This window comes from Anopheles funestus, chromosome 2RL, assembly GCF_943734845.2.
Source record: "Anopheles funestus chromosome 2RL, idAnoFuneDA-416_04, whole genome shotgun sequence".
Classification (NCBI taxonomy): domain Eukaryota; kingdom Metazoa; phylum Arthropoda; class Insecta; order Diptera; family Culicidae; genus Anopheles; species Anopheles funestus.
This window is the reverse complement of record NC_064598.1, coordinates 27,153,200-27,173,093: the sequence shown is the minus strand read 5'-3', so window position 1 is coordinate 27,173,093 and position 19,894 is coordinate 27,153,200. Positions and strand designations below refer to the sequence as shown.

The window sequence follows — 19,894 nt, the reverse complement described above, 5'->3', positions numbered from 1 at the left end:
TTTCCGTCAGAGGACGGTGCTTTCTTCAAAAGTTTATTCCTATCATCTAGGCGAACGTTTTCCATGATCCCTGACTGAAGCTCTGAATAATCTCTGCTTCATAATGACAATCCCTAATGAAAAAATTCTCCTTTTGCTTTAGCATATTTGGTATTAACTTATTTGCATCATATCAATTTAACCTCCATTGTGGATTTAGTTCCTTCTTTGCTCTTTTACTTCTCCTTACCCTTTTCACATTTCTTAGCATATCCCTACCTGTCCACAGTTGCAATAGGGTTTTTTGTTTTTGCTTTTTTTTTCAACATTTTCAAATAATTGAAAACACATTTAAAAAAAGCTTTATAAGACCCACAGGCATCAAATATTTGATCCAACAGCTGGGTCTATCCTCCACCTTAAAGTTTCTTAAATACCACTCGACGCACGAAAGTTGTAAAGACTTTCTTTTGTGTCTACTTTCTCTTTATATACTTTCTCCACGCTGATACTTTTCCTTCCTCCATTATACTGCTTTCAGTGGTTTCAAATGTTACTAAATTTTGTCATACCTTTCTTTCTGCAACATGTTGTGTTGCATAGCGAATGAGCAACGTCGTTTGAAGTGTGGAGAAGATGCAATGTTACCTCTCCACAAAAATAAACAAACTTTTACTATGATTTCTTCTAGCAGAGTACATATTGATGACGCTGATGGTGATGGTGAACGGTAAGCAAAACGGCTAAACTTTGTAACGAAGCTCTCTATTGACCTAAAAGGTTTACACGTTTAGTTAAGTGCATGCTACTTAACCTCTTCAAGAAATCCCGAAAATTCTCGCCAAAGAAAAACAAAATTTACTTAAAAAAAACACTGAAAATAAGTGCGGTAAAATGATAATTTTTTTAAAAGTATTAAAATAAATAGTATACTCACGCGTTTATAAAGCATCTGATATGATTTTCTTTTCATTTCGCTTTTTCCGCGGTACAGTAAAATAAACATTTGCTGCCACTCTTAAACCAACTTTAATACACAAAAGCGTCCATTTCATGTGCAACCCCTTTCAAAGCTCACTTAAGCACATTCAGCTAAACTTTGTAATAACTCCCAGTGAATGTACTGCCGAACTGCTGCGAACAGCATTTTTGACGGGATACATGATTATTTGCTTCCCATCAATCAAACTGCAACTTTATTGTGCGGTAGAATTATATTGTACGCTTTACACTTGCTTCCTCCAACCTTCGTTTAGCAGCATCAGCTGCTCTTTTCACCCCCCTTACAAGTGGACATTACTTCACCGACCGTTCAGCGCAATGGAACGGAGCTACCGACTGAGGGTGGAAGGTGGGCAGGAAAACAGAAAAAAAGTTAAACTTTGCCGAAACAAAGTCCTTACAATGTGTCCTCGGTGGCGATTTCAACCATAGCACCATCCTAAAATGTTAGCACACCGAAACAAAACCAAAAGAACCAAAAGTATAAACCATAAATACGGGGGAGAAAAAAAAGGAAAAGCTTCGCTTCACTGCCCTTTACGGCGGGGTGGAAATCAACAAGTTTTTTTCCGTTATCACAACGGTTCACGTTCCACTGCTCTCCTTACCCTGCTGCCATTCACCATTCCATTGCTGTTCGTTATGGGAAAATTATTCCGCTCATTTCCCTCGACATTGTTGCGTGCTGTAAAATGTTCTTTTCGCACCCTCGATCTTCCATGCTGCGGTGGGAAGCTGTTTGGAGGATTGTGCGAGATGTTCTTATTGCGTGGTACTCTTGTGAAGCTCCAAAAAAAGGGGTGTTTCGTGTGCGAAAGAGAGTGAGGAGTGTCTCTGGTCGTATTGTCGTATCGTTTGATGCAACAAAATTTCCCCCAGCAAATCGACACTGGCGGTATAAGGGTACGGAAGCTGGAAGAGAGATTTTCACCAGCTTTCAAGGCACAACAATCAACCACAGTGCTAACCATTCGCTTTGGCACGCTCGCAGCAGGACCGCAACAACAGCACACGGAATGGATACGGTAACAACATTTCAATCATACCCCAGAGAATACTCCCGGAAGCAATTGAAGCTTTTGCTTAAATGAAAGGGAAAAAATCGACACTAAAGAGCGTACTAAAGTGAAACGATCAGTTACGGATGAATGTTGTATCTGAGAGGATAAGATTTAGGTGTTGCACAATATCTTTTGAAGGAGTTTTTTCCTCTTTTTACTTGAAATATTGCTAGGATTTCGGTTTAATCCTTCCTAAATAATTTACGAATGCACTTACTTTTAGCTAAGATGAGGAAATAAATTTTTGCGAGCTCAAAAAAGAGACGTTCTTTGACTTATTTACGAGATAAAAAATAAAAAACTAAAACTAAGGGTGTTCTCATAAAAAAATAAAAAATAAAAACAAATAAAAATATAAAAGTTGACATTTTTTTCTAAATTCTTCTCAAATGTTGCTAGTACATAAAAGTACATAAGACAACAAAGTTCAAGTCAATCACTTTTCTGATTTTTGAGTAATTGTGACGATAAAAAAAACTCCTCTTTTTCTACGTTAATGTTCAAACAGTGCAAATTTGTGTATTTGAATTAACTCTTTCAGCTTTTATGTCGTTATTTGTCTTTACGATGGTTTAAATTTTTAACGACGTTATATCAACCTCTATTAACCAGGAATCAATTGTTACAGTCTCCAGTTCAACCGAATGCCGAGCTGAACTTTATGGCTACCGTTGGCAAAGTCATTTCCAAAGTAGCTATAAAATGTGGAGCGATAAGTAGGGTAGGAAATGACCTGAATTTTGATGGGGAAGGGTTCACCTCTTCGAACTTTGTTTTAGTAAAAACGGGTGAAAGTTCATCGATACTGCATCGGGAGAGCTGATAAGCTCAGAATAGCAAACTAACATTTCGCTAACACTAGGGACTGTGTTTGTCATCAAAATTCTTTCGTATGATCAGATTAATTTTTTCTTGGAAGTTTTGAAAAAATTCGTCGCTTCGTCCGTTCGTCAGTGCTACTGAACCTGTCCCATTTGCCTGTTTCATATTCTTCAAAAGTCTTTTTCATATGCTATACTGTCCAACGCAAACCAAACAGAAGCATACGAAAAAAAGCATATGAATAAAAATTAACAAACAACACCTACGCTACATCAGCATGAACCACATAAATCAATCATCAACTCCCAAACAAACACGTATCGAAATAACGATGCGTTCCATGGCTAAGAAGTTCTAGTGATCACAACAAAAAAAAGAAACAAACCAAAAACCTACACGAACTCAAATAATTCCATTAGTGTCAAATTTGTCATACCGGGCTGCATTAATTTCTGTCATTTCCAATGAAAAGTAATTTTCGCGTAGGGATGCGGTGGGTTTTGCAACGGAAAGTGATTACTTTCCGTGTTACCGATGCCCCATTCGTGTATAGTGCCGTATCGAGTAATTCATCAACATCGATCACATTCATCGACCATCGGTTTTCCGGGGGGAGGAAGGATGCCCGTTCGTGATGGACGGGTCTGATGGGACCCGGTGACAGCTAGCGTACGTTGGTGGAAGCGCTGGATAATTGGGAAATGTTCCCAACCAGCTATACCAACACAAACGGTCCCACACCTTACCGACTATTTGAGGTCGAGGTACGAGACATTTATCGAATATCACCCTGTGCACCACCTGGAGCAATTTTTCACACTCCATTACAACCCACACGATCCTTGCTCGTTTGTTCGGGATCGATTTGAAAACCATGGGACATGGTTTTTTTTGTAGGGGGTTTGTAACTGTCGTTCCGCAACCGTCACCAATGTTGCGAGGCGTTATAAGGCTATGAATGTAATTTAACCTACCTCACCAGTACCATCACCGCCGAAAAAACACACCCCTCCCCTCGTGGAAAGGGTGTACCGAACCCGTAATGATGAACTACCACCTCCCGGCACCTGGACACCATCCCCCTCACCCCCCTCCCCGGGCGAAGGAAGTCAATTTTAAGTGAAGGTGACTTTGTCTTCTTAACACCATCCACACCGTTGTCAAATTACCACGAATAAAGTTAAACATTGTTCCCGTGCAAACTTTGGTACGGGCAAACTTCCCAACCCACGCAACCCCCGTATTGACGCCATCGCCTTAAGCGCGCAAGGCACTGTGTGCGCACGGCGCCGTCGGTACAGCAGGGAAATTTAATTAAATGAAGATTAATTTCATATTTATCAAGCTGCGTGAGATGCGAACATTCGCTGCTAATAGAACGAAAATTATGCTACTTCCTGTACCTGTACCCCGATGCCCCCCCCCCCCCCCCCAAAAAAAAACCAACCCCCACGAACCCCGCCAAAACGGTTCTCACGTTTTGCCCCTTAAACACTTTTATGCTTCTCGCCCGCTTTTTTTTGTTTTAATGTTTGTTGGAAGTTACTTTGTGTCATTCTATTTTTTTTTGTCTGTTTTTGGAAAATATTGCCCAACGACGGTACCCAGTGCAAAGTGCGTCATTTGATTAAGTTGTCTAACGAAGCGTACCGAGGGCGAACAAAGCAGTCACCGGCTGTTCCGGTGTTGATAAGAATAAATTCTTCTCGTGCCTTATGCTTTTTTTATATATGCCTTAACGTTTTTGGCCACCACTACGCTACCTTATGGATTAGAGACATTGTGTGTGGGAGACTGGATGCTCCCAGAAGGGTAGGGGGACCATACAAGATTCGATTGTTTGGTCGCGGAAGAAAAATTAGTTATCATGAATCAACGCTTCACGGGTGCGTTATTTAAACTGGTTGGTAATTAGCCGTTATCTGGCACTGGCACGCCTCCGTAGCACGTTTTATCATGCGTTGTTCTTCGTGTAGAACGCGTAAACGATGATAGGAATGGCGTGTGGAGTTGAGTGAAAGAAAGAAAAACATTTCTCCCTCCGGTACTAAGTTGTTTGCATGTCACGAGCTTTATGTTTATGACGTGATGATGTAATGATTAAAACCGTACGACAAAAATTTAGACATATTGTGAATCGGTCTTAAAACTTCGCTAGGGCAGGGATAAATGGAAAAAAAGATCTGGAGCTTTTATACGTTCCGGTTTTTTTTCTTACACATGGCATGAAGTTCTTTGAACAGCTTAAGATAATCAAAAGCCTCAAGTTACATGATTGTACGATATGTAGAAAAACAATTACCTTAAATACTTACATACTTATCAGGCGCTAGAACCATCTCGTTTTCTTGGACTATTCTAGAAGTCTCGGACTCTAGATATTCCGAACTTTCTGTCGGACGCATCTCTCCATCTCACTTTGAGCCTACCAGGTCTCCTATCCAATCCTGGCGATTGTAGTTCGCCATACGTTCATCGTATAGCTTCTGGAGCTCATTCATTGTAGTGACTTGTCCATTATTCTTCCACAAAAAAGGCCGGAAATGCTATTCGATCTTATCCACCCCGAAGTTTGTTTGGAAGTTTTCTTCAGTTTCTTCATAGTTCCAGTATCGATCATTGCGAGAATGACCGCTTGATAGTCAATACCTTAGGAAATACTTCAACACATGTTGTTGGCGGTGCTGCTCCAAAATAGATGAAATTTAGGACAACATCGAAATGCGTAAGTCGGGATTTATTAGAATGGTCGTTCGTCGGGCCTTGGTTTATACCTTATTAATCTCCAAATCGAGGTTAAAAGCCACCGGTTCAATCCTCTGGCAATTACCCTGGTACATAGAAGAGCCGTAAAACCTTAATTATGTCCATGTCATCAACGTATACCGGGATGTGGATTATTTTGTAGTAGATAATCCTCAAAGCTTCCATCTCTTGAAATACCTTGAATACTGTACTGTAAATGTTTGTATTAATAGAGCAATATTTACCTTTATTTCATCATTTTTATATCAAACTTTCTCAACTCAAAAACCACAAATTCACACTTAGCAAACAACCGAATAAATCAAACAATAATAAAAACTACGTACAACTCTTTCTCTGTGCCTTTGGATTTGCATCGCTTTCTGTAACGATTTGTCGCCATTTTGTTTTATTATTTTCGTCTCTGCTTTTTGTTTCATCACTATACATAAGGGAAAACAACAAGTCAGAACAAACAAAACAAAAAAAAAATAATATACATATTTATAGCTAACTAACTAAACTGAGTAGCATTTTATCTTACATTTTGGTTTACGTCCACCGCTTCCATTCGTTTCGCGTTTTGATTTATTATGTTTATGTGCTCTCTCTCGCTTATAGGACATTCTTTCTATCCTTTTTGTATATTTCAACCTGCTGCTGATGATGCTTTATTCCAATATTTACTGCCGTACTGCTGTTCCCTGATCCTTACAACCACTTGTCGCGTGTGTCACTTCGACGTTTGCTGTCCATTACTGCGATCAATATCAATAGTTGAATCAATGCAAATATCTGCTGAGGACGAAAAGTATTTACGAGCATTTCAAGGAGGCCTACATAGGCACAGTTCGTGAGTGTGCAGAAAGTATCGACAGTAAATAGTGTAAGAAGCGTTTAAAACCCGAAGCAGTTTTGGGGTTTACAGCTTGTTCTCATTGCTATTTAGCAGCACACGATCAGAGGTGTGGTTTGTGTTGTCTTCGCCCGGTATCGGTTACAAGCTAGTATAACAACATCATTTTTGCCTACCACAAAGAAGCTGGGTTCTGTTTCTTGTTTGCGCCTTTTTTCACATAACATTTTCTGCGTAATTTTTGCGTGTGTTTTTTTTTTGTTTAATACTGGTTTTGCGATTTGCTAAACATGCCCCGGCCCGTGTACGTGGCAGCATATACTGCCCTCAAAAACATAGAACATCGAAACTAGTCTCTAACATGCATAACATGGCGATGACCCGGGGTCAAATCGCTATGCAAAAAGTAGTACACGTCATCAGGTCATAGGAACACGTACAATACATACACCGATACGTACACATCGATCGAACCGAATCCTAGCGATCTCGAATTCTTTTTGGGTGGTGAAGAGGGAGGTATGAGAGGGGAGAAGTCAGAGAGGGATGGCCAAAAAAAGAAAACATCGATACGAATAGTTTTTGCCTTCCGGGATAGTTTGGCAGTTGTTGCTTTGTTTTGTTTGTTTTCCCTGTTTTCCTTCCGAACCCGCCTTCAGCGTTTGTCCTACTCTCCGGTTGGGTTTTTAGGAATTCGCGTGTGTCTGTTCCGGTGTTTATTTACTGTGGTTTTTTTGTTGTTGCTGTTGCTATTATTATTGTTTTTTTTTGTTTAGCTTCTTACACGCACTTACACGACATCACGCATGCAAAAGGAACACATCACATCCAACCACTGTTATCACAAAAAAACATATACCATACATCCGTGCACGGTGCTAAATGTTATGGGCGTTGTTGCATTGCTCTAGTAATCATCGCGTGCCTCGTACACTCCTACGTACAACGCTCACACACACAAACACACATACACACACACGTACGAAGGGACAGAAAATCTCTTTTCAATCTAACAGTGATAAATCTTTGCCTTCCTTCACGCCATACGATGTTGTTTGTCAGTTATTTCATTTACTTTCGAGGGGAAGGTTTGCCGGTTGTCTTTTAGGACTCTTTTAGGGAAGGCATTGCTTTTTATTGGGGTAGGAATTAGGGAATAAACGAGGCTAAAACCCGGCGCAAATTTTGTGGTATGTTACGGTTTACTAATGCTTTCGAACGGTGATGTTTAAAGTACGACGAATGAGAAAAGGATGTGCGGATGAGCTAGTTACTACGTGTGTTTACGCTTATGTACAAAAAAGGAAGACTAAATTAAACTATACGTTTCACCCCAAAAAACCCGTGTTTTTGGGGATCAGCATTTCGTGATTGTTGCCTGCATTAATGTGTATTTGGTTTTTTGTTCGTTTTTTTTTTGTGTTTATTTTTTATTGTGTCTGTGTGTTGCACTTCGATCGGATCGGTGAATGGGAGCGGGTTCGTCGTTTTATTATTTTTTTTTTTTTAGGGTGGGAACCGTACCTGCCACCATTCAACCAACAATCGTGCAAATCCGCACGGTGCATCGGCCGCCAGCCTTCACAGAAAGCTCTCACGTGCCCCACCATCGTTCGTGATGACCAACCGCTGCGAGCCGGGATCACCGTACTGGCTGTGGTAGAAGTCCTCCCGCATCATATTGTTCAGACTCGAACAGCGGAAGTACAGGATCTCCTGGAACGGTTTCCGGAAGTCGCGATTCAGCGTGGCGTAGATGATCGGATTGAGCAGCGAGTTAGCGTACCCAAGCCACAGAAAGAACGACGACAGTGTCCGATGATCGTCCTTCATAAAGGGCCGCACCAGCGCCAGTATGAAGAACGGCAACCAGCAGATCGTAAACGCCGACATAATAATCCCGAGCGTTGTCGATGCTTTCCGCTCCTTCGCCAGCTGAAACCGTAACCGCTTGTTTTGCGGCGAACTGGTTGTCACCTTAACCGTTACACCCTTCTCACCCGCCATTCCCGGTGGTTTCTTTTCCTGCGTCACGACTTGTGTCGCACCATTGATGGCACTTTCCAGACGCTTCTGGGCACGCTTTTCCTCCATCACGATACGGCGGGCGGCACGGAAAATTTGAAAGTACACAAACAACATCACGGCGAGCGGGATGTAGAACGAACCGAGCGTCGCATAGATTTGGTAGAAAAAGTTCTGACACACGGAACATGCCGGCTGCCCATTAATCTCGTGCTCGTTGCCAAGTATGAGTAGGGGCGGAAGGGAGATACAGGCAGCGGCTAACCACACCAACACGATGCATGCGATCATACGGCGCGGTGTACGCTTGACACCGTACTCGAGTGGTTTCGTTATGGCCCAGTACCGATCCACGGAGATGGCGCACAGATTGAGGATGGAAGCGGTACACGACAGCACATCGAACGCTACCCAAATGTCGCAAAACACCTCGCCGAATCGCCACTCCTCCAGCACCTCGTACAGCAGTGCCATCGGCATGACGAGCAGGGCCACGCACAGATCCGATATGGCGAGCGATACCAGCAGATAGTTGCACGGTCGCCTTAGTTTCCGTACCAGGCATACGGCCACACACACCAGCACATTACCGATCACCGTGCCAACGATTACGGCCAGCAGGATGATGCTGATCACGATCGTGGAAATGGTCACGTGCGGTGAACCGGCCGGTGCCGGTGTCGAGGATGCATCGACAACCGGTGCAAGGGAGTAAAGTGACGCGGTACTATTCGCATCCAGGTACGCTAGAGAGCTCAGGTTCGAGCCGTAAACGAGGTACGGCTGGGCGGCAGTTTCAGTCGTGATGGCCCAGGTGGTGGCGGTGGTGGTGGTGGCGGCGGCGGCGACCACGGCGGTGGAGGTTGCGGCAAGGCCCGGGCTTGGGCTGGCTAGCAGCAGGTTGGCGACGGTCGTGGCCACGGTTAGGGCGACCGGGACGCCGTCGGTCCGGCCGGCCCCGTCAATATCCGTGCGATGCTTGCTGCTCGGTACGTTGGTGGCCGAATCCATACATACAACTGGTATGCGGCGAACGCCCACGACAGGAACTGGGGGCTGCTCCAAGGATCAGACCCCCATTCCCCGCGTAAGGTAGGGCGATAGGAACTACCCGAACCGTACGGTACGCTACCCAGTGCAATTAAGCTAGAGGAACGGTTTGCTACACCAACAACCCGCGTTTCGTTCGCTGACCACTGACCACTGGGTGTGGGGGCGTTAAAATGTTCTCAGTTTCTTAGTAACTTTTGTAGCAAATTACACACTAAATTCCTTTTTGGTAAAGATACAAATTTGGTTCACATCGATCCACCTCACACTGTTCACTGTTGATCGAATTTGAAATAGTTGAATCGCCCCTTCGGCGAACTCTGTGCCAAACTCCAAATGGATACTCTGTTCCGTTTCTAGCACATCTGCCCAAGTGAGGAGCAAGTTACCTTCGCCTCAAACATCACGTGTACGCGATTTGTTCGAGTATCTTGTACAGGGTGTATTTATTGAATTACCCCGCCGGCAGTGATTTACCGTGCGCACTGGTTCCCAAAACCCAAACCACCTTCCAAGTGGCTTTTATTCTGGGACGCTTGTGGGAGGGTTGTTTTTTTTTGCTTTCGCTTCAGCTCATCTATCTAGTCCCCGAGTGTGTGCTTGACGCAACACGACCGGCTCGAAGTATGTGGAACATACGCCAGCACTACACAACTGTTGCCAGGAGCCGCTGTTTGCTGTGGAATGGAAAATGGAGAAAAAAAAAGAAAAGTCTGTGTGATTGGCGAGGTCAGGAAGCACTGGAACAGAAATAAGTAGCTGCTTTTTATACCGATGCCATCAGTGCGGCCATCATCGGTACAATGGCGCACCAGAGGGCCGATCTGGTTGCAGAAATAAACTGCGCAACATTCACATGGCCCGGATTTGACCGAACTAGGAAGGGGGGGATTTTTCTCTCTCTCTCTCTTCATTGACTCACCTTTCGCGCTTCTGCGTTTTGTCTCGGCCGTAAAGAACGGGAACCGTGCGAGTAGATAGAGCAAGCAAAAAAAAAGCGCCTTGATTGAATTACTGTATCATCGTTATCCCTCTCGTGGCACCCTAATAATGTCACCGGATGGGGCCTGAATTCTACTCCCGGGTGTCTTTCTTTCTAGCAGCAGCAGCACCCTCTGAAGTAATCGGCGCAATGGTGGAAGAATCTAAAAATGATTGCCACCGGAGCAGTGGTAGCTGACGACAGCCCGAGTGTCACCTGCTGATGTTGCACCGGTGATTGCCCTCGGTCGAACCGGCTGAAGCAGATACGCAGAGCTACCAATCTCGGGCACCGCCGGGATGGAGTTGAGTGGTTTTTCCAGTACCGGCACTTTGATCACCGGATTCACCGTTGCCGTCATCGAGTTCGTCACACCGTTGGGAGGGCGTGACGAAGAAACACCCTTCGGCCCGGGGCGAAACAAATTGAATGCAGTCTAGTGGTGCGCTTCAACTACTTGCTCCTAGCGCCGGTAAGTACACTCACGTAACACTCGCGTGCTTCAAGGTACGCGAATAAAATACTGGAGGAGAAAGAAAATATAAAAAACGAAGCTACGGTTATTGGAGAAAACTTTATTAGAAGCTATTTTTACAAATACATATTGTTGAGGAAACAAATTTGACCTACCTTCTGTTAGTTTGAAGAACCAATCAATTAAGACCATTCCATGAATTCCGAAGTCGATTTAGTGCTGATGGTAATAGCACAAGTTCAGACACTCAATTATTCGGATTTGGAATATATTTCCACAATTCTGAAAATAAAAGTTAAAACAGGTGGTGTTATATTTTATACAATTAACAAATCTTATGGAAATGTATAATATCCTTAATTTTACAAAAAACCTTAAAAATTTAAAAATATTTTAATAATAGTGAGTGATCTTAAAGAACTTAAATAAAATGACGTTTTTTTATTACTTTTTGAAAATTAATTAGGTATATTAATTATTTTAAATACTATCACACAAAATCAGAAAAAAAGGAAAAGTAATAAAAATTTCCAATTAAATTTGATTTTAAAATGTGCTAATTTAATTCAACCATCCAACGGTCCGGCATTCGCCACGATACTCATCCGTCCTGATGGAAGACATTATTGATGAAAATTTTGCACCCGCTGCAAGAACGTGAAGCCGAGGCAAATTAATTTTCCACAGTGCAAATGCTTTTGGGTAGCAAATTTATGGAAGATATTTTACCCCATTTTGCCGATTCCGCAAAGTCAGCACGAACATCTCCCGTTTCGCAAATATTTGATATCCTCACTAAAATAAACGGCTCGCGGACGGTACGGTACATCAAAACCAAAACCATTTCGCCAAGTAAAGTTCACCAGTGTGTGGTGTAATAATATTCGCCGGGACTATTGGTTTTTGGGGTGAGTCTTGCAGAAAATCAATAAGACACACAATCATGCAATCATACACACGCACACATGTACACAATTGAAGGGAAACACTTTGCCACAATGGCTTTAGCGCGCTTGTTGTGCTTGTGTGTACTATTGGCATCGCTTTAATGTGGATTCGGTTCCCAACACTGTGAGTGTGTGTGTGTGTGTCTTGGTACTGTGTGAAATGCTTACATTTCTCGTATTTCTCACAGCCCTCCCCCCCCCCCCACCGTGCAGCCATTTTGAATCCTCCAGTTAGCAGCTGCTACATCGCACTAACTGGTTTCGTTTAATGGATTTTTCACCAACGGCAACATCGCACGCCTGATAGCCGTCAAGTCAACTGGGCTAAGCTTTACCGACCCTTTTTTTTGCTGTTGTTGTTCTTCTTGGTACAGCCCGGTAAGCCTAGCGCGCGGTTAGATTGTTTGCCTAAAATACACTCACCTTCGGGCCACGGGAGCGAACGGGTTTGGTACTGCGAAGAACCCGTCGGAACTGAAAGCAAACCCGAAACCCGAAGGAAGGAAGGCGGACGGTGAGGTGGAAAAGCAAAAGCATCCTTGTCAGTTCATTGCCTACGGTTTTTTGGTGAAAGAGTTCGTGGAATGGATTTTGAGCGACTTTATACGAGCGAACGTAGCTCCACGTGCTAGCCCGATGGAGGCGCCCAGTACGGCACGTTTCTCACTTAATGACGTTTCTAAAATTGGTTCCATTTTCAGCGCTGTAACGGTAAATGCCAACACCGAAACGCGAACAGAAACATAAGGGTAACGGGCAATGTTTCGTATAAAATGGGTCTACTAGAGGGACTGGCAGAATAGGCCACGAACATAATCATAAGTACGTAGCGGTAAGTGTTGAAACACATTTACTTGGTAAGTTTAAGCAACACCATATGTAATGTAATGAGCTTCTGGATTTGGTTTTAAGCCACTGTGCAGCTTAATTGATGCATTTCGTGATATCTCTTCTTTCAATAATTTTAAACATTCACTATATCAATTTTAAAGGAATAATTTTAATTATCGTGTGTCTACTTCTTTTTCTTTTTTTCTAAAATCTTTTAGCCTGTATATTTTAAGCCTATTTTTAGACTATAAGTTCCAGATTACATTTCACTCCTTGTAAAAGTTTCGATCAGCTGCTGATAAACTGTCAATACAATCTTTTTCCAAACGGGGATGATCGTGGTTCGGTTATGCTTCCTTTATTTTATAAATGGTATCAAATTTTTACATTTTTTAAGTATAAAAAACCAATACTTTGAATGTAATATCCAAGAAATACTTCAATAAATTACTCCTATACGATCGTGTAACACAAAAGTAGATCAAAAACTCGGAGCATATCTTGCAATTTGACTCATCCTTGTATCAATTGTATCACTGGAATGGAATTCGATTGTTAGACAAATATCGTCTTGAAATTTAAGATTTTTATTTAAAATATCATAGACCACAATAATACACTAAATTGATGTCAAATGTTAGCCTTCATTTACCTATAATATTAAAATTTATCCTACAAACGATAAAAAATCTTTAAAGTTTTGAAACTCTGTGGTAAAATCTACTCATTGAAAATTCTTCTATTCTACTGATCATTGTTCGATATTTCCACACGACAACCCATCTGTACATCCTTTGCCAACACAATGTGAGCTAATTGGCACAATAGTACCACCAGTTGCTACCTAGCATCCATAAACAGGACGTTTCTCGATGCAATGTATAATTCACACCTTCTTTATGGAGTGTGCACACTGAACCATACAGATTCGACTGTTTATCACACACACACACACATACATGAAACCCCTAACATTGGCATAACCATTTCAGCCAGTGTTGCATGAAGGATGTAGGAAAGATCCACTGGAAATCAAAACAAAAGGCTAAAATTAACACTCACTGCGTTCGGTTTGTGTACCGAACGCATCGGTAAACATTGAACAGAAAGATGCCGCCACACACAAATGGCCTATCCTTGTACGATAGCACTCGTCGATAATGGGTTTGCCACTTGCCATTTTGCCAGCAGTAACGCTACGGTGGTAGCGTTAGTGCATATACCATGGTGAGGCAGCGTGCTGTATTTGCACTGTGTTTATCCAACACCTGAAATAAAGTTTACTCTCCCAAGACATCGCCCCATCGCCTTATGTCCTCAAACTCCACCATCACAGATACAATAGAAATGTGCAAATTAGCTTCTAATCTGCCAGTGCCTTTTGGGTAAAGGAAATTTTCACACTTTCGTGCCAGTTCAGTACACACTCAGTACTGCAGGTGCGATCAGCAATGGCCGCTCGTTGTGATGCGGTGGTTTGAGTGCTGCGGTCAATCGAATTTCTAATCCCCACACAAAACATAAGGGCACAAGGAACGTGAGGATCAATATGTAAATTGAAACAGCTTACTCTCAAAATCCCATTCTTCTCAAGGTGCTCTTATTTCCATTTTCGATATGCAATTTTCAATCCACTTCCGAACTGTGTGTCAGTGTGTCTATATAGTTGAATGCTTGAGATGAGTGTTTAGCTACTGGAATGACTACTCAAGACACAAAGAAAACAATGGCAATTCCTTTAGGTTTCAGCACTTATGACGGATTACTTTCGATTCAGGTGCACGCAAAACGGAACGAAATATTCCTTTAATGCTTCGTGATTTAATGGTTGCAACAATAATCCGATCGCGAGGCTGGTCCCGATGGTAAAAGGCAGAATTGTAAACAATTTTACAAACAACAAAAGCGAAAATTATTAAACTACCGCAGCACATACCTTTCGGCTTCATCATTTCTGGCTTAGTAAGTACCTATCCATCAGCGTTGTGTAATAAACAATGTGTGGTTTAATTTAACGCATACAAACACATCCCCCCCACAAAAACGGTTTCTCGCAGTTGGAGTTGTGGAGCACATAATTTGCGGCAAGCGATAAAGTTTTACGGCATCTTCTTAAACATGGCCAACGGGAAGAGCTTTTGCAGACACACTTCCGAACAAAGAGACACACACCGAGCCGCGCTCAAACACTTAACGAATCTAGCCCGGGTGAGTGTTAAAAACGGCAACACAACATTCCCAGCCTGTTCCTGCATCAGGATACTTCCTTCCCGAAGCATGTGCGTGATGAACCACAAATTAATGACGCTGTGGTAAAGTCGGCGGTACCTGTGCATGGTTTTTGAACACTTCACTGCCATATCACTGATCGGCTGTAGACGGGAAGGATTAGCAAATTAGTTCATTAACATGAATATTTGTTGGGTGCGTTATCTTCATCATCGCAACCGTTACCAGACTCGATGGTTAAGTGAAAGATCACTGGCACACATACTTATTGCATTACCGCACGAACTTTCGGTTCGTTTCGGTTGCATGTTTAGCTTTATGTTGCTCTAAATAAATTCGTTTTTTGTCATTAATTTTGTTACTCTATTTTAACCATTCTTCAATGTAATTGCGGATAAAAAAAGGTATAATTAATGTTTATTTCAGATAAATTTTTCCACTATGTAGTACTCTCAATCCGTGTTTATATTTATTATAATTATTATCATTATGGTTTTTGAAAGTGACGATTAAGGTATAAAAACTAAAAAATAATTATCATGAATTTCGAACTGGAAAACATGGATATCACGACTAGACGGTCACCTCCAAATTTTAAGTTCAAGTGTTCGAAGTGATGTAGTAATTAGATTGAAGTGTTTAAATTCATTTATTTTTATTTCATTTAAAATATGATGGCAACAATGGAAATTCTATTTATTCTGGCCAAAACTTCTACACAGTTAGTAATATTCTTTTGTATTTTTAACACAAAATGTCTTAAGGACTGTATCCTCAGTACGAAACAACTAAGGCGCTAAAAAGCTGGAGTTGTATTATCTGTACATATTTTTTTTAAAGATTGTATTATACAGTAATTTTGTAAAAGACTTCCGTTAATTGCGGTAGATCTGCTTAACACCAAAAATTAATGTGATTGGAAGCAACCAAACCATCCTCAAAGACTAACCCGGTTGTTCTAGTGTTCGGTACGAAATCTTAAGAATAACAATGCCTTTAGCTAAGCTGTTATTTAAATTATTTGCCATACCAAAACTGTTTACCACGCTTGCCACGCACAATCGCTCCGTTTAATAGCAACAAAGCTAGAAGCTTTTTAGGCGTTTCGAAAACATCATTATTCATAGAATCGAATTAAAGTTTACCATCCCGTGCAGCCGAACTTCACCTGCAGTCGAACGAAGAATTCAAATAAATTTCCCGGAACCCGTCCATTTGCTGTACCGTTTACCTTCAAAGCCGATCCGCAAACCGGTGGCTTTATTTCACAAAAAGCAAAATATTATATTTGCCCCCGAAGCGACACCGTTTGGATGAATTTTTGGCGTACCGTTCGTTTGCCCTGCTCAAACGTTGCGCATGAATCAAAGGATGAAATCCTGCCCCATTTGTTTTCATTTTCGGCTAGTGAGAATATGTTATCCTGTGCCTGCCTAGAGGGGTGTGGGTGGACAGGTGCACACGCCTTCACAAATACACACACACAAACATTGGATGGTGCGGGCACGTTATTACTCACCGGGCAATGTTAAGACCTCCGCAACCCGTACGCAAGCTACTTTTGGGTAAATTGCGAGGTGGGGTTCGGACTCATGAATTTTGCGAAACTCCAAAGCTTTGATCGCACAGTGCTTTGCATGCTCTTGAACCGAGTTCCTGAACGAGAACGAGCTGATATTTATTTGCTCCTTTTTTTTATAAACTCATGTATATCTTATCCAATCTCGTGTCCCTCGTGGGGCCATACTGTTATCGACTGCTGGGGCCGTACGTTTCGGGACCCTCTTTTGGCTCATAAAAAAAAGAGCTAGATACACCAGCTGGGAGCCAAAATGTGTGGCATGCGATGGTTTTGTGCTCTCCGTTTGTTATAAATAGAATCACGAGCTAAATGTGTATGGTGTACTGGGTTTTGCACGTGCTCAGAACGAGAGGTTTCGGAACCACAGCAGCACCGAACGATAAGATAGTGATCTGCAGTTGGTTGGTGTGTGGTTTCGATTTCCTTTCAATCAGAAAGCCTCTACACAATGTTGTTTTTCTTCTTCTCCACACCCTTAGGGGGGTCAGACAGCAAACCGGTACGGTCCATGGTATCACCTTGCCAAAGGATGCTGCTGTTAGAATGGGCTAGGAAATGGCTATCAAACCGTACCCCGAGATGGTTACTGTTCAATAAATACACGCATCTAATGAAGAGCTGATCGTCTAGTTTAATGTGCATGGGAATGCAAACACATACTGTGCACGCCATAGCCGCCGTCGATGATGATTGTGCTAAAGGTGAAATAGTTACATTTAGCAAAACCTTCCAACCTTTACGCCGGCTTTAGCGTTTATCGCTGTAATCAAACCTGCTGTTCTGGGCGATTGTTTAAACTCCGAACCGATTTGATCGAAATGTACACAGTTTAGCCAGGCAAAACTCGGACCGAAAATGGCTTAATGCGAAATTCATTCCAATGAGTTTAACCTCGAAGATACGGCTTTGATTGAGATTACGGTCCGTTGCTTCAAATTGTTAATGCACTGAAATGGTGAAGTTGATTGCAAACTCATCCATTTAGCAGTCGGTTCGAACTATATTGATTGCCCACCGGCAATCGTACACACGGCTGCAATGAAGCGATGAAGCTCATAAATTGGTTTTATTTACTTCACCACTAATTAGCTTCACGTCATGATTTTGCCAGTTCTCGAGAGTTGATGAGATGAGATGGCTAGCAAACGGTCAGCCGATGATATTGATTTGTGTTTGCACACGGGCCCAGTACCACACGACAGTATAGTATCCGATCGTGTCCTCGAGCGACAGGAAAAAGGTCAATCGAAAGTATTGCAAAATATGTCGTCCATCGTTCAGCGCACAAAAAAAGGGAACGCTTCGGTTGAAGAGCAAACAATAAAGAGCAGTCAAATTTCCCAACGGGTTTTGCCGTATCGATCTTCATCCGTGCTCTGGTGAGATTAATTTGAAGATGTTATTTTATTGTTGCTGCTTAGTACTAACGCACTCTAGCAGCACAAGAAAGATACACGAGCAAGTAAAATCAAACCTCTTTATATCGCTTTATAATGCCCACAGCTCACCTACGGAAGGGAAAATGAAATTGAAAACGGATCGCCCAAGGGAACTTATCGTTCCATCTTTTTTCTGTATAGTGAGCGAATATTTGTCTACTGTTCGGGATAATTCAAATATTTCGAATTATTCGAACCGATCCGAATCCCAGATGAAACGCAAAAACAAAAGTTCTTCTCAAAACAAATACAACACTACTTTTTTGTTAAGAAACAGAATGCACAATATAAATATGATTCTTTCGACACCAAAACCACTTTTAGCAAGTTAAACAACGAACTTTACCACTGTGGTACGGTGAAGAATGGAAGTTTCGATGCTAGTTCCTACAAGTTAAACAGTACGTGGAGTTTGGGGGTTTGGTACGGCAGTAAAAGTTTTCACACTGCGTTTGAAAGTGGAGTGGCGTCACACTTCAAACACATGACGAACGTGAAAATGGATACCGAGCTACCGAGGTAAAGTAGAAGACGATATACGCTTGGAAATCAAATAGTACATCAAAAGGTAACGCAGGAATGGTTTCATTGTGTGAAGATTGTCATTAGTTTTTGACCACATTCGTTGCTTAACATGAACATAAACTTTATATAATTTTAGTACGCTTTGTGTGATATGGTTAGGAAACAAATAAAAAGTTTATAATAAACAAGAAAGTAGAAAATGCGTTTGGTTTCCTTTCCGATCTCCCATATTTGCAACAAGTAATTTTAATACTTGGAAACCACGAGCTAGATAACAGCATACATTTTTTTAAAATTGGTTTGTATTCTTAAAGCAGTTCGAAGTGAAATAAAATCGTAAATTCATTAGATCACAGATGAATGATGTGCATGAAAAGGACAAGAAATATTTAAAGCTTAATACTACATTTTCCCGTTAATCTGAGAAAAATTATGCAGTTTGTAGGTCTGGAACTCTTCACACTTTAAAAAGGCTGAAATCGATTCTGATCATAATTTTCTTGACTGTCACATAGGAAGCTTTCAGGAGCAGACAATGCATTGCCAAGATTAAAGTGTGCCAGTCAAAAAAGCTTTGAACAGGATCGATTTCAACTCGAAACTGTTTTGTATTTATCTGATGGAAAGTAAATAGAGGTTAAGGTGGAAAAATGAGACAAGAAAATGCGAGATAAGGATAAATTATTTTATATCGATAATTATATCGAAGGACGACTTCGAAATGTTGAAGGAGGAAACACGAGGGGACATAAAATGGAGTCGAAGAGAGGAGTCCAGGGACTTATTATGGTCAAAAAGAAAGGAATCAATGAAAGAGATTTTTTTGAAAAAAATGACAGTCTTCGAAAAAGTTCTATTCTAACAGCCGACACCTGGACTCGTAGCGAGGCAATGCAGAGGAATAACAACCCAAGAATCTTGCATCAAGAATCAAGAACATGCTGGAAGACCTCGCCACATGCTCAACACGGTCAAAGCGAACTCAGCCCGCAGGAGTCAAAAATTACTGAGCATTACTTCTTAGCTTTTGATATATAGATTCATTTCTTCATGTCGTGATAAAATAAAGTCCTAAATGACCATGTCCAATTCGTCATTGTATGCCAGTTTATGATGCTTAACAATGTTACTGTTTTTCCCCTTAGCCCTTAGCTACACTTTTCCGACAACTCGCGTTTCGTTATCAAATGACAAGAAACTGGCAAACTTTTCGCCAACGGTCCTTTCAAGAATGCAACCGGCACGAAACGGAAAACGTGACTACATGGAAGGACAATAAGCACAAACTTCAACCAATGACACACGGTGAACATTCTTGCCTGTTATCACTAGAAAGTCATGTGT

General features: G+C 41.8%; 1 protein-coding gene across 6 annotated transcripts in view; it reads right to left on the bottom strand.

Annotated features, from left to right (window-relative positions):
- Positions 1-5,961: 5,961 nt before the first annotated feature.
- The window catches only part of LOC125765314 (5-hydroxytryptamine receptor 1-like), a 51,540-nt gene continuing 37,607 nt past the window's right edge, over positions 5,962-19,894 (bottom strand). For all 6 annotated transcript variants that reach the window (XM_049430321.1, XM_049430320.1, XM_049430322.1 and 3 more), the window contains 3 exons: positions 11,153-11,279; positions 10,463-11,045; positions 5,962-10,217 (listed from right to left, as the gene is read on the bottom strand). In XM_049430321.1, the coding sequence (XP_049286278.1) occupies positions 8,047-9,501 (1,455 nt within the window). In that variant the 5' untranslated portion in view covers positions 9,502-10,217; positions 10,463-11,045; positions 11,153-11,279 and the 3' untranslated portion in view covers positions 5,962-8,046. The remainder of the gene's footprint in view (positions 10,218-10,462; positions 11,046-11,152; positions 11,280-19,894) is intronic.